The sequence below is a fragment of the Oryctolagus cuniculus genome, chromosome 11 (genome assembly GCF_051225735.1).
Source record: "Oryctolagus cuniculus isolate XC-2025 breed Fujian yellow rabbit chromosome 11, ASM5122573v1, whole genome shotgun sequence".
NCBI classification, from domain to species: domain Eukaryota; kingdom Metazoa; phylum Chordata; class Mammalia; order Lagomorpha; family Leporidae; genus Oryctolagus; species Oryctolagus cuniculus.
In genome coordinates this window covers 106,685,884-106,698,113 of record NC_142877.1, presented here as the reverse complement: position 1 = coordinate 106,698,113, position 12,230 = coordinate 106,685,884, and the positions used below count along the sequence as shown (strand labels likewise).

The following is a 12,230-nucleotide window of genomic DNA, read 5'->3' as shown; positions in this document are numbered from 1 at the left end:
CTCTTCTTGCAGGGCAATTTGTATGAATTCCTGAAGCTTACTGGCTGGAGAGGATCCAGAGTGTTGTATTTTGGAGATCATATATACAGTGATCTGGCGGTGAGGAGCTTTGTCCTCTCTCTGGGGGGCGATAGCTGTGTGAGTCCCACTGACTACGGAATTTCTCGTGTTTAAGTTCATGTTTATGTTTTCATTGACACTGGGAGTAAGCTGTATATTTTCATGTGTCACTTTTTAGGGGGCAAGGTGAATCAGAGTTGTAAAACATTTTTGGGGGAATGATGGAAATTAGAATTTTCTCCAAGAGTTTTTCAGATAAATCGTCCCGTTTAAATATTGATAAGGAAAAATGCAACAAGAAGCTTGTACACATTGGCCACGGCTTCACTTCCCAGCCAGCGGCTGCCTTTTCTAAAAAGATTTATTTTATTTGAAGGCTGGGTTACAGAGAGAGAGAGAGAGAGAGATTGAATGATTGATTGATTGATTGATTGATTGATTCCATCTGCTGGCTCACTCCCCACATGTCCATAACAGCTGGTGCTGTGGCCAGGCACCAAGCCCTGCTGCAGAGAAGTCTCTAGAACCCGTTTCCCAAATTTGACCATGCAGAAAACTTCCCTTCACCCCCACCCCCAAAAAAAAAAAAATTGCACAAACACTGGCAGGGTGCATTTGCCCAGCTTCGTAGCTGAAATTCAGCCACTCTAGACCGGACCTCATCGTTTTCTCCGCAGACCACGGTTCGTGATTGCAGACACTGTGTGTCTGCAGGGATTGCGATTGGGGGCGGTTATTGCCCTGAATGGAAACTGTCTTGGGGCGACAAGGCCTGGGGCAAAACAGGTTTTAATGAAATGTAGTTCATGGTGCTCAGGCACTAAATAACCATGGCAAGGGAACGGTCGTTAACCGAGTGCCTCCTGTGTCTGGGGGAGACGAACGTTGACTCTCTGATCTCTGTGATCAGGATCTGACCCTGAAGCACGGCTGGCGGACTGGCGCCATCATCCCAGAGTTGAGATCCGAGCTCAAGATCATGAACACCGAGCAGTACGTGCAGACCATGACCTGGCTGCAGACCCTGACCGGCCTACTGGAGCAGATGCAGGTTTGCTGCGTTTCGGGTCTGTCTGTCAGCCTGCCGTAGGTCTGTTGGCCAAGGTCATTTCAGGTACCTTCGGGCTGGCTGTTCCTGCCGAGCCTGGGGTTTTCGTGTCCTCTGCAGTAGAGAAGCAGGGCTCTTGGACCTGAGGGCGGTTTTGCCACTTTCTATAAAGGAACTTCTGAAGGTGCCCACCGAAGGCGTTCGGAGGGTCTCGGCAGCTGGGACCTGTGTGGACGCAGGTGTCTCTGCCCCCATGTCTATGATGCTCGGGCATCCTCGCCACTGCACCGGGGTGATGGTGGGAGGTGTCTCTTGGTGTAGTAGTGGGATTTGCGAAGCTCTGCCCTCAGGGGCTTCTCTGTCTGGTCCTCAGTTTCCCCATCTGTGAATCGGAGAGTCCTCTGGAACCTGGGTCTGTGGCTTGTCAGTTTCACAGCAAGAGTCAAGGTCCGTGGTTCCAGGCTCCGTGTGACTTTGAAGACCCGCCAGTCGCCAGCTTACTGGGTTTAGTGGCAGTTTTGTCTTTGTGAGTTGTGTGGCCAGTTTGGGAGAGGTGGGTCCTTTGCATAGACCATTCTAGTCTATGCACCCTGCTTGTCTGCTGCAGCTGGGCCTCCTTTCTGCCCCCAGACCCTGGAGGCATGTAGCTTTCACACCTGGGCTGCTGCATTCAGCACGGGTGCCCTGTCTCTTGGCTAACATACCTGGCCCCGGCCTCCTGCCCACAGCCTGCCAGCGGCTTTGGAAACGGGCCGGGAACTGCCCGGCTGCCCCAGCTGGCAGCCCGTGTGGAGGTGGCTGGGCGCTGAGCTCACAACCGAGGCCCAGGTTCCAGAGCGTGGTGCCCTGCACGTCCCCAGGCCACGCGGGCCCTTGGCTCTTTGCTGATGAGGGTTTGTTCTGTTTCCCTCACTATGCTGGCCTGTGAGATGGTTTTCTAAAAATACAAGGCGCGAATTCAGAGTTAATGTGGCTGGAGTGTGTGCATCTGTCATTCCAGGCTGACAGTCACTCTGGACATGGTGCCGCGTGCGCGCTCTGCACACGCCTCTCATTTCACCACGCAGCTGCCTGCTGCAGGTGGCCACACCGTTTCCATTTCAGAAGAAGGCACCTGGGGTTTGGAGAGGCAAGGTGGCGGTCCTAGGGTCATAAAACAACAGAGCAAGACTTGACTCTGGCCTCAGGATCCTCGGGCCCAGGCCGCCTAGCAGCACACAGAGGTGCTTCCCTGGTGTATAGGTCTTGGCTGGAGCCAGAGACTTGACCGTGACCCTGGTGGCTGGTTGGATCCGTAAATCCACCTGGCAGATGCTGTCGCTACAGTTTAGCTTTGAATGGCTCTAGTTGTTTTCCTTTCTCTGACTTGTACGTGGGTTTAGAGAACAGGAGAAAGCGGGCAGAAAGGGGGTGAATGCCTCTACTGCCCCTCCATTTACAGGCGGGAAAGCCAAGGTCAAGGGCCGAGTGACTTCCTGGAGTCGCCACGCCAGCAAGTGTGGCGTCGGGCTGGCTGGCAGTGGGACCAGAACATGCCCTGTTCTCCACGACTGGGGCTTCATGTTCACTTTGTCCCCATGACGCTGTCAAGCGGGGCCTGGCCTTAGCACCGTTTTACAGGTGTGAACTATTTTCTAAAGGGAAAGCGTAGTCCTCCTGGATTGGCTTCGATTTTTTTCAGAGCCAGTACAGTGCTGTTGGGGGCCAAGTCTGACAGATTCAACTGAAGTCTGTAGTTTTCGGTTTTAAAACAAGAATGACGTTGTTAGGTGGCTGCAAAGTGCTTCCAGAAAGGCTGTGTTCTCGGCGTGCTGCTGCCATCAGGAGACTGCTCCCCGGTGCCAGTCTGGGCCGGGGTCAGGGCTTTCTGCTGAGGGCCACGTGGGCAGCGCCGTAGGTCGTGTGGGCCGCAAACTCTGCTGCAGCCGCTCCGCCCTGCACCTGTCGCCCACAGGCAGCTGCGCGCAAAGTCTGGACCAGCGACTCTGCTTATTTGCAGGTGCTGAAATGTAAATTCCATGGAGTTGTCCCATGCCATGAAATTCTTCCTTTTTGATTTTCTTTTCCAACCATTTAAACCCCAAAGCCCATTCTTCAACTCACAGGCAGGGGCCCGTGGCAGGGTTCGGCCTACCTGGTGGGGGCTTGTGGGCTGGCCGGGGTGAGAAGGCCTGTACTGGGCAGGGTGAACGCCCCTATCTGAAATGCTCCACACCACAAGGGTTTCACATCGCACAGTGTGTTGGCTTTGGGATATCGGCCCGGACTTCATCGGTTGAGTGTCCCTAATCCGAAAATCCAAGCTTTGAAATGCTCCGAAGTCCAGAGCTTCCCAGGCGCCGATGTGACCCCAGCATGATCCTCAAGAAAAGTTCTGGAGCTTGGGTGTCAGCTTCCCACGTAGTGGTGCCCAGCGTGGATACGTGCCCGTCTGTCTCTGCCCTCGGAGGCTGCCGGCTAGAGTGTGCGCTTTCTCGTACCTAACACTCCACCTGTGAAGCGTGCTGAAGTTGGTTTGCCAGGGCCTGGTAGGGGAGCAAAGCTGCAGAAAGGGGGGTTCAGGGAGAGGCAGGTCTTTTGTCACGGAGAGACTGGAGTCCGTGTAAGTGCCCGAGGGAGGGATCCCCGTAAGGGGGTGGTCTGTGTGGGAGATGAGAAATGATGGAGAAAGGCTCCCAGGAAGGCAAGCAGAAGGGATCCATGGCCCAGCGCTGGGTCCAGCCCGCGGAGCTCAGGGGCTCCCTACTCCGAGACTGGCCCTGGATTCCGGAGCCTTGCTCCCGTGCCTGTCCGTCAGCCGCCTTGTGGCTGGGGGAGGCTGGAGATGACGCCCCCTCCTTGGCGGCCCTCTCTCTCTCTCTTAAATAGATAAATAAATAATAAAAAGGATGTGTGGGTAGAATGGGGGCAGTGAGGATCCCCGCTACCCAAGACTGACACTTCTGTGTTGTATCCCATTGTTTAACTGTGACCTGTCTCCCACGGGGCCTCCATCCTGTCTTCTGTGTGTCTTCAGCATCTTGGGCAGTGACACTTGGCACATAGTAGATGCCCAGTGAATGAACACACAGACTTACACACACACACACACACACACACACGTGTGTCTGCAGTGCTTCTTTGTGACTCTGTGTTGAGATGATCTTTTCTGATCTGGTCACACACTTTGTAGAGGCTCCGTTCTGTAGTAATTTACTGACGGAAAGTGTGAAAGCTGATGAGACGGATGCTGCTAGCCACTCCATCCAGACTCCCAGCGGTGCTGATCAGTGGACTGGTGCTGCTGTTTGCAGCCAGGGGGTCATTCAGGGGAGCTGTTTCCTGGCCGTGCAGCCAGTGGCATTAGGCAAGAAATCCAGATGATGAGCTCGGTTGGGACAGGGTTTTTGTGCGAGAGGCAGAGGTCCTTGGTGGGGGCCGAGTCATGCTGTGGACCATGTCCGGGAGGATGTGGTGGTTGCAAGGGCACCGGTGCCGGGTGAACGCAGATGGTTTGCCTCTGGTGTTTTATCTGGGCTCGAAGGTTACTCCTGCGGTCATGAACTTTGGGGAGCCCCACCTGCTCCTGCGGTCCTGAGCCTGTGGTGCTGGCTTCCGAGTTTCTGTTTAGCCACGGGGACCCTGGAGAGAGACCTGTGAGACTCTGTTTGTTAAGTTGGGGGTAGTTGCTATTTTCTCTTTGCCTTTGCTCACGATTGGCCCACCAGAAAATTCTGTTTTTCCTTCTCATTTAGGTTTGCTACCTTCTTGTGTTTCACAAAGCGTATTTTTTTTTTCTTTTACACACTTTAGAGGATAATAGTAAAGAAAAGTGAAAATCATTTATAACCCTAATACCCTTGCATAAACTAAGAAAAAAATGTCCATGTTAATTTCCAAATGTGTACTTGTTTCCCTGGGCTTGCAGTTAGTGGGTGTACTGTTCCATTGGACTGCTGTTGGACTTACATATGCACGTGTGTAGCAGTAGTATGTATGAAGTGCATGTTTACATATGTGGTACACAGAGCGCCTGTGTGGAATGCACATATATTTTACGGTGATATGTCTGTGTTACCTTTAAATATAGCATTTACTAAGAGTATTCCACTTAAATTTGTTAAATCACATTGCTAATGTTGCTGTTTAAAACCGTTTCTTGGTGAAGAAGGCAGGAAGTCTGGAAGTGTAGCGCCTGCCTGCTAGACTTCAGGCGCCCAAGTCCTGCGTAGTTAGCAAGAACACGTCCCCCGGACTGCGAGGGGCGCTGACTGGCGTATGTCTCCCAGGTGCACAGGGACGCGGAGTCGCGGCTGGTTCTGCAGGAGTGGAAGAAGGAGCGGAAGGAGATGAGGTAAGAGCAGCCCTAGGGGCAGCGCCCCGCCCTGTTCTGAGTCGGATCTGGAAACACCCTTTTTGGCTGCCTGTGTGAATGTGACCCCGTGCAGTCTAGAATCAGCTCTGTGCGGTGAGGGCACTTCCTCGATGCTCCGCCCTTGCGGTTTGCAGGTCATGGGGGCGGGGAGCTCGCCCTCGAATCCCCTCCTCTGCCCCCGGACTTTCCCCGAGCACAGCCCTCTGTGCGGTTGTCAGTGACGCCAGCGGACTGCGTGGAGGTGGGCGGGTTCAGCGAAGCCTAGGGCTCCTTCTTAGCCAGGCTCTTTGAGGAATGCGCCCCCAGGCGGGAAGAAGCCGGCCTGCCCTGGGCGCAGCTGTGTGGCTCGGGGCCTGGTCTTTCCCAGAGGCGGGCCCTGTGACAGTCGGGCCTCCCTATGCAGGTGCGGGCGCTCAGACACTGCTGCTGGCCAGGTGACCCTCCGCCTCCCCCGGGCACAGCGTCCCTGAGGTCTGGATCCAGCCGCTGCGGCCTGGGCTCCATCTGCTGAGGGCTGTGGGTGGGTGGGGGTCAGAGGGTCCATTCCTCAGGTTCTGCAGAGGCCCAGGCTGTGTGGCCTTCAGTTCCTCTTCCCTCAGGGTGTTGGCCTCTGGGCTTACTCCCACTTACTCTTGACTTTCATTGGAATGAAAATGTTGCGGCAGGGGTGGCTGTTTGGCCTAGTGGCTCATCTGCCATTGGATGCTTGCATCCTATATTATGGTGCCTAGATCCAAGTTCCAGTTTCCTGCCAGTGCAGACCTTAGGGAGCAGTGGTGGCCGTGGGGCAGTGAACGCTGGATGGCAAAGCTCTGCTCCTCGAATGAATGAGTAAATCTTATTTAAAGATTTTTACTTGTTTGAAAGGCAAAGTGAGAGAGAGACTATGAATGAATATCTTCCATCCTCTAGTTCACTGCCCAGATGGCTGCAACAGCCATTTCTGGGCCAGGCTGTACCCCGGATGGCAGGGACCCAAGCACCTGGGCTGTGTCTGCAGCCTCTCAGGCACATTCGCAGGAAGCTGGATCAGAAGCAGAGCAGCCAAGACTCAAGCCAGCACTCAGACATGGGATGCTTGCGTTGCAAGTGGCGGCTTCGAGCACTGCACCACAGTGTTGGCCCCGTAATGAATAAATCCCAAGAAAACAAAGCACATTAGCAGGCTGGAGTGTTAGGTTCCAGTCAAGCAAACCAGAACAAGAAAAGTTTCTAGCATGTTCACGTCTTGGTGGGGTTTTTCAGCACAAGTTTGAAAGCCATTTACATCATTCTACTCACAAGGATGTAATTGGGTTCTTTAAATTTCCTGCTGTTTGGGTGTTGTAGCATCTACTGTGGTTGAGGGACAACAGGCAGTGAGTGCCTGCTGGTGGATTTTGTCACTTGTGTCAATGAGTTTCTCTGTGTTAGTCACTAATTTGTCAACAGTCACGGTATTTATCCATTTTGCTGGAATATTATGTGTGTAGGCATCCCAGCCATCAGAGGTTTACATGTCTTGTATGTGTATGGTAGTGATGTTGATTTACAGACATGTGCACCCATGTAGGACTGAGGGGCTTAGCGCCTCGGCTGGGGTGAATCTGGGCAAAGTGGGGTGACCTGGGCTGTGATGCCCGTGGCCGTGCCATGAGTGCTGGAGTGGTGCACCCCATGTGAGAGGTTCCTTAGGGACCCGCACTGCCGCACGGTGCCCGCACCCCATGTGAGGTTCCTTAGGGACCCGCACTGCCACACTGCACCGGCACCCTGTGTGGGCTCCCATTCTAGTCCCCGATGCTCTGCTTCTGATCCAACTTCCTGCTAATGTACCTAGGAAAGCAGAGGAAGTTGGCTCAAGTGCTTGGGCCCCTGCCACTCACATGGGAGACCCAGATGGAGCTCCTGGCTCCGGCCTGGTCCAACCCTGGCTGTTGTGGCCATCTGGGGAGTGTAGCAGCGGATGGAAGACCTCCCCCTCTCTGTGTAACTCTGACTTTCAAATACATAAATAAATCTTAACAGCATCACAAGTTTCTTTAGTCTATAGGCATCCGAGCACTTTGGAGGTCCAAACCAGGCCTGTAGCAGTGTCCCTGCGCCAGCTGGGGGGAGCCGTGGCCAGAGTCATCCTGCCGATGGACACATGGTCAGCTGCTGGCCTTGCAGCTCTCTCAAATGAATCTTTTTTTTTTTTTTTTTTTTTTTTTAAGAGATTTTGATTTCGGTAGTTTAAAACTTTCTGAATCATTCTCGCCTTCTCCCCCCTCCCCCTGCTTTGCCACTTCAGAGAAATGACCAAGAATTTCTTCAACGCACAGTTTGGAAGCCTGTTCCGCACTGACCAGAACCCCACCTACTTCCTGCGGCGCCTGTCGCGGTTTGCCGACATCTACATGGCGTCCCTGAGCTGCCTCTTGAACTACGATGTCAGCCACACGTTCTACCCGCGGCGGACTCCGCTGCAGCATGAGCTGCCCGCCTGGTCCGACCTGCCAGCCGCCTGCAGGGCCCCGCTCCTGCACGAGGCCCAGGCCAAGTAACCACGCGCCCGCCCTGGGAAGAGCCGGAAGCAGCGTGGGCCCAGGCTAGGCGGGCGTGGCTGGACTGGTCTTGCCTGTGTCTGAGCGTTGCTTTCTGGAAAGACGAGTATGCCTTTTGACCTTGACTTCGTACCTTCCGGACTACCCTCTCCTGGTCTCGCCTTCCTGCACTCCTGGGGCGGAGACTCTGGCCCCACCTACTTTGTTGACCAGGGTGTGGGGGTGTGGGAATGGCCACCGGGCTTCCCCGGGCGAGGCGAGCCCACCCAGTGCACCCGTGAATTCCGGCAGGGTGAGTGCGGACATTGGTCATGACCCCCCTGGAACCGTCCTGCGTGTTTGCAGGCGGCGCGGCGGGGCCCAGAGACAGCGCTGTGCGCAGACAGCCGGGGAGCCATGCCCGCCGCCCCGCGCCACAGGCGGCAGCCAGCTCCCACACCCGCTGGCCCTAAGGTGTTGCTGCCCTGGTGTGTGGGGTCAAAGAGAACTCAGTGTCCCTGGAAGGACTTAATGTGAGAGAGAACTGGCACTCCTTGTCCTCAGCCTGCGCCTGCTGTGCAGGGACTGGACAGTGGTGCTGGACGTGGGCGCGGGGTAGGGGGGCAGGAGGGCGGGGTAGGTGAGAGCCGTGGCAGATCACTCTTGCAGTCGGGGAACAGTTCTCTGTGAAACAAGGCTGCAAGGAGTGAGCGGGTGACAAGAGCCAGCACCCCTGTGAGAGGCCCCCCGGAGCGGGTCCCACCCGCACAGCCCACCCAAGTGCTGGTCACCCGCACTCTGCTGCTCTCTGCCTTGCTCCTGCCAGGTGTGTGTGACTCTGGGAGCTGGCCTGGGTTTCCCTTGGCGGGAGAGGTGCAGGACGTTGAAGCCAGTAGCTAGACCTGCTATGGCCGACTGAGTGGTCCTTATTTCTCACGCAAGTGGCATCTGTATGTGTGTGTGTGTTTTATTGTGTCAGTATCCTCCCACATAGTTCCTGGGTCTCAGCGAGCTGTGGGAGTGTGTGCTGTTGTCAAGGTGCTGTTGGCAGGGTCGTAATCGCATCTGCTGGTTTGCGCTTGTGTCCAGAGGAGCCTGGTCTAGAGTTGCTAGAGCCCATTTCAAGCTTTTGCTGTAACGTGCGTGCTTTGGGGAACGGCAGGGACCGAAGGGGGCTTGCGGAGAGTGCTTGCTTGTGGAGCCTTTGTGTTGTAACAAACGCGTGGACCACAGGCCAGCTCGGCGGTTCCCAGGCTGCGCGCCAGAACCGGAGCAGTCAGAGCAGCGCCGCGGCATTGCTGGGGCGCCCCTGGTTAACCGAGCTTCCCACGTGGCGTCTTGTGTATTTCCCTGTAAGGGTGTAGGCGACCCTTTAGGCCCAGGTAGGTTCCTGCTTTTCTTGTGTTCCTATGAAGCAGTAAGGTGCAGCCGCCCATTTGTTTTTGGAGCAGAGGAGGCGCTTCGTGTGCAGCTTGTTTGCTGCTGGGTGTTCCAGCCGTCGGAGTGTGTCGGAGGCTGGCATTTCACGTGTGGGGTGACGCCCATCACCGCACAGTGTCATGGTCCTGAGGTGCTCTTGGTGTGTCGTCTTTGCTTTGGAGAAGTGGGTTGTATGTAGGTGTTTAGAAAATGGCTCTGAGTTTGCATCTGATCAGGTGTTCCTGTGGCGTCTGCCGTGTGACGGTTGCCCGGTGTTCTGTTTACTCAAGAACCAAGTGGAACTGGCTTGAAAACCTGCTTTCTGGTTTGGTGATCTCGGTCTTGAGGGAGAAGACTTTTCTGGATGTGAATAATGACTTTTCCAGTGTGTTCTCCTTTAGGAGCGCTTCGGTCTCTGGGCCACTCAGCTTGGCAGAACCTGAGAGCTGCAAGGTAGCAGGGGCCTGGCGTCCCCCCCCCCCCCCCCCCCCCCGGGTGACAGTGCAGGGCCCAGCACAGCCGTCTGCCCAGCAAGGACAGCGGCACCCCCATGTCATTGCTTGTCGTGGTCTGTGTGCAGTTGAAGACATTTTCGTTTGCTGCTGTCAGGGCTCTCAGCTGGGACGTGTGCCACCACACTGGCCACTTGGTTCTTTCCGGGTGGTTTGCTGGTGTGCACACGGATGGAAGGGTGTTGGGATAACAGAAGTGAGTCTGTTTTCTACCATTTAAAAAAAACCAGTTTGTAAAAGCAAACAATGCAATTAGCTTGAACTTTTAAAGCTTTAGTGTTTCTAACGTTGTTTAGACTGATTTTATAAGAATTGCATGAACATGAATTGAGACTTTGCGGGTGGTGCATGCCAGCCACAAGCAGCCGCCAGTGTCCATGGTACCTGTAGCAAGTCCCTTTGGAAGGCAGTTGCAGAACTGATTTTTTCCAGAGTTGCTTTTATGATGAAACCTGATTTTTAAAATATTTTAGTTGTTTAGGCTTAGAGCTCCTACTTTCCTCCTAAGATCTCTCTCCCTCTCTCAAGTTTCTATCTCTGTTAGTACCATATGGCATGTAACACGTGCTACTGATTTGCGCATATCTCTCAAACTAAATTGTTAGTTGCCTTGTATTCATTGGCAATATTAATTATTTTTTTTTATTTAAAGATTTTGCATATTTGTTTTAGAGGCAGAGTTACAGACAGAGTTCTTCCACCCTCTGGTTCATTCCCCAGATAGCTGCAATTGTCAGAACTGGGCTGATCCGAAGCGAGGAGCCAGGAGCTTCTTCTGCATCTCCCACGTGGGTGCAGGGGCTCATGGGCTTGGGCCATCTTCCACTGCCTTCCCAGGCCATAGCAGAGAACTGGATCAGAAGAGGAGCAACTGGGACTCAAACCTGCCCCTCAGACAAAGGCTTAGGCCACTGTGCCACAGCGCTGGCCGCTGGTCCTCTTAATTATTGCAAAGGAGAAACAAAAAGCCATCTTGCCTCCTACCTAATTTAGCTTTGGGTGAACTAAATGGCCATTTCTCTCTCCTCCTCTTCAAAGGCCTGTTAAGCAGTGGTGAGGGTGCTAAATATTAGAACTGAATTCCACTCTGCCAAACACTCATTGGCAGACAAAGACCCACTTGGGGCCCCTGTCCAGCAGGCTCCCGGACTGAAGCCGCACAGATGTTGGGTCCCGTGACTGCTGCAGTCAGCTGCTAGAGAACCTGTGTTTTGTCTTCTTGCTATTGATTTCATTTTGTACCTTTTTTTTTTGCCTTCGCATTTGGGAGCTTAGGTCAAAGTTCAGCTGAGCTTTGGCATCACCAGTGGGTTAGGGAAAGGAGCAAAGTTCCTGCGATGTGGTTCTCCCTCTAAGGGGCCACTTAGGAAGCCACATGGGCCGTTGCCTGCTGCTTCTGCTCTAGGAGTGGTATGGCTGTCCTCCATCCCAGTGTGGTTGACAGTGACAGCCCATGGGCTGCACTTGATCTTGGGCTGCACTTCACCAGCCCCTGCTCTGCTGAGCTGTCCTGTGGCACTGTCAAGATTGCCTCAGTGACAGTGTGCAGGAGAGTGACCTCATAGCTGGGATGCAGGTAGTAGCAAGAAGTGCGTTAGGTAAGTGCGCCATGTTCCCTTAGAGCTACTTTCTGAGCGTGTTTTCCCGGTGTGGCCAGCGGTGGCATCCTGTGTCGCCGGTGGCATCCTGTGTCGCCGGCTCGTGTCCTCCTCTCTTCGTTGTGTGTGCCTGAGCCACCGAGCTCCCATTTGCACCAGTGGAATGTACCTCCCGCCATCCGCAGCTGTGTCCTGTGATCGTGCTGGTTTGGGGAGCTCCTGGGAGGGCCGCTGGCTGACCACTCACAGCCAGTGGCCTCTTTGGGAGCTTCCCCTGCAGAAGAGCCCTGACTGCTCCTTGGGGGGCATCAAAGGCCTGGCCCCCCACCCTGCTCAGGACAAGCCTGGAGAGCTCTCGGGGCTCCAGCGCTCCCTGTGGGGTCCGCTTGCAGCCCAGCACCTCTGCCTCTCGGTCCTGCTTCCTTGTTTTCCCTCCCCTTGCCAGGAGGTGATCCGAGCAGCGCTCCCGGGCAGGCCTTCCAGCATGGCTGCTCCTGGGGAACCTGGCCTGCGACGCCTCCATTAGCAGGGCAGGCGTGGGCTCAGACTTGGGAGGAGACTTGCCTGGTTGTCCTGTGGGGTGATGGACTGTGCCTGTATGGCATCAAGTACAACACATGCAAGTTAGGTAGATGAACTATTTATTCTGAATGTGAATTTGCTATTTATTCTGAATGTTGTTTTTGTGTGTTACGTGATACTGAACTTAAAGCCAATAAAAGTTTGCACTGCGTG

At 54.5% G+C, this 12,230-nt stretch overlaps 1 protein-coding gene across 1 annotated transcript in view; it reads left to right on the top strand.

The window, feature by feature from the left end:
- NT5DC3 (5'-nucleotidase domain containing 3) overlaps positions 1-12,230 on the top strand; it is a 57,536-nt gene extending 45,306 nt beyond the window's left edge. The window contains exons 11-14 of the mRNA XM_051845832.3: positions 13-99; positions 971-1,111; positions 5,377-5,441; positions 7,735-12,230. Coding sequence (XP_051701792.1) covers positions 13-99; positions 971-1,111; positions 5,377-5,441; positions 7,735-7,987 — 546 coding nt within the window. The 3' untranslated portion in view covers positions 7,988-12,230. The remainder of the gene's footprint in view (positions 1-12; positions 100-970; positions 1,112-5,376; positions 5,442-7,734) is intronic.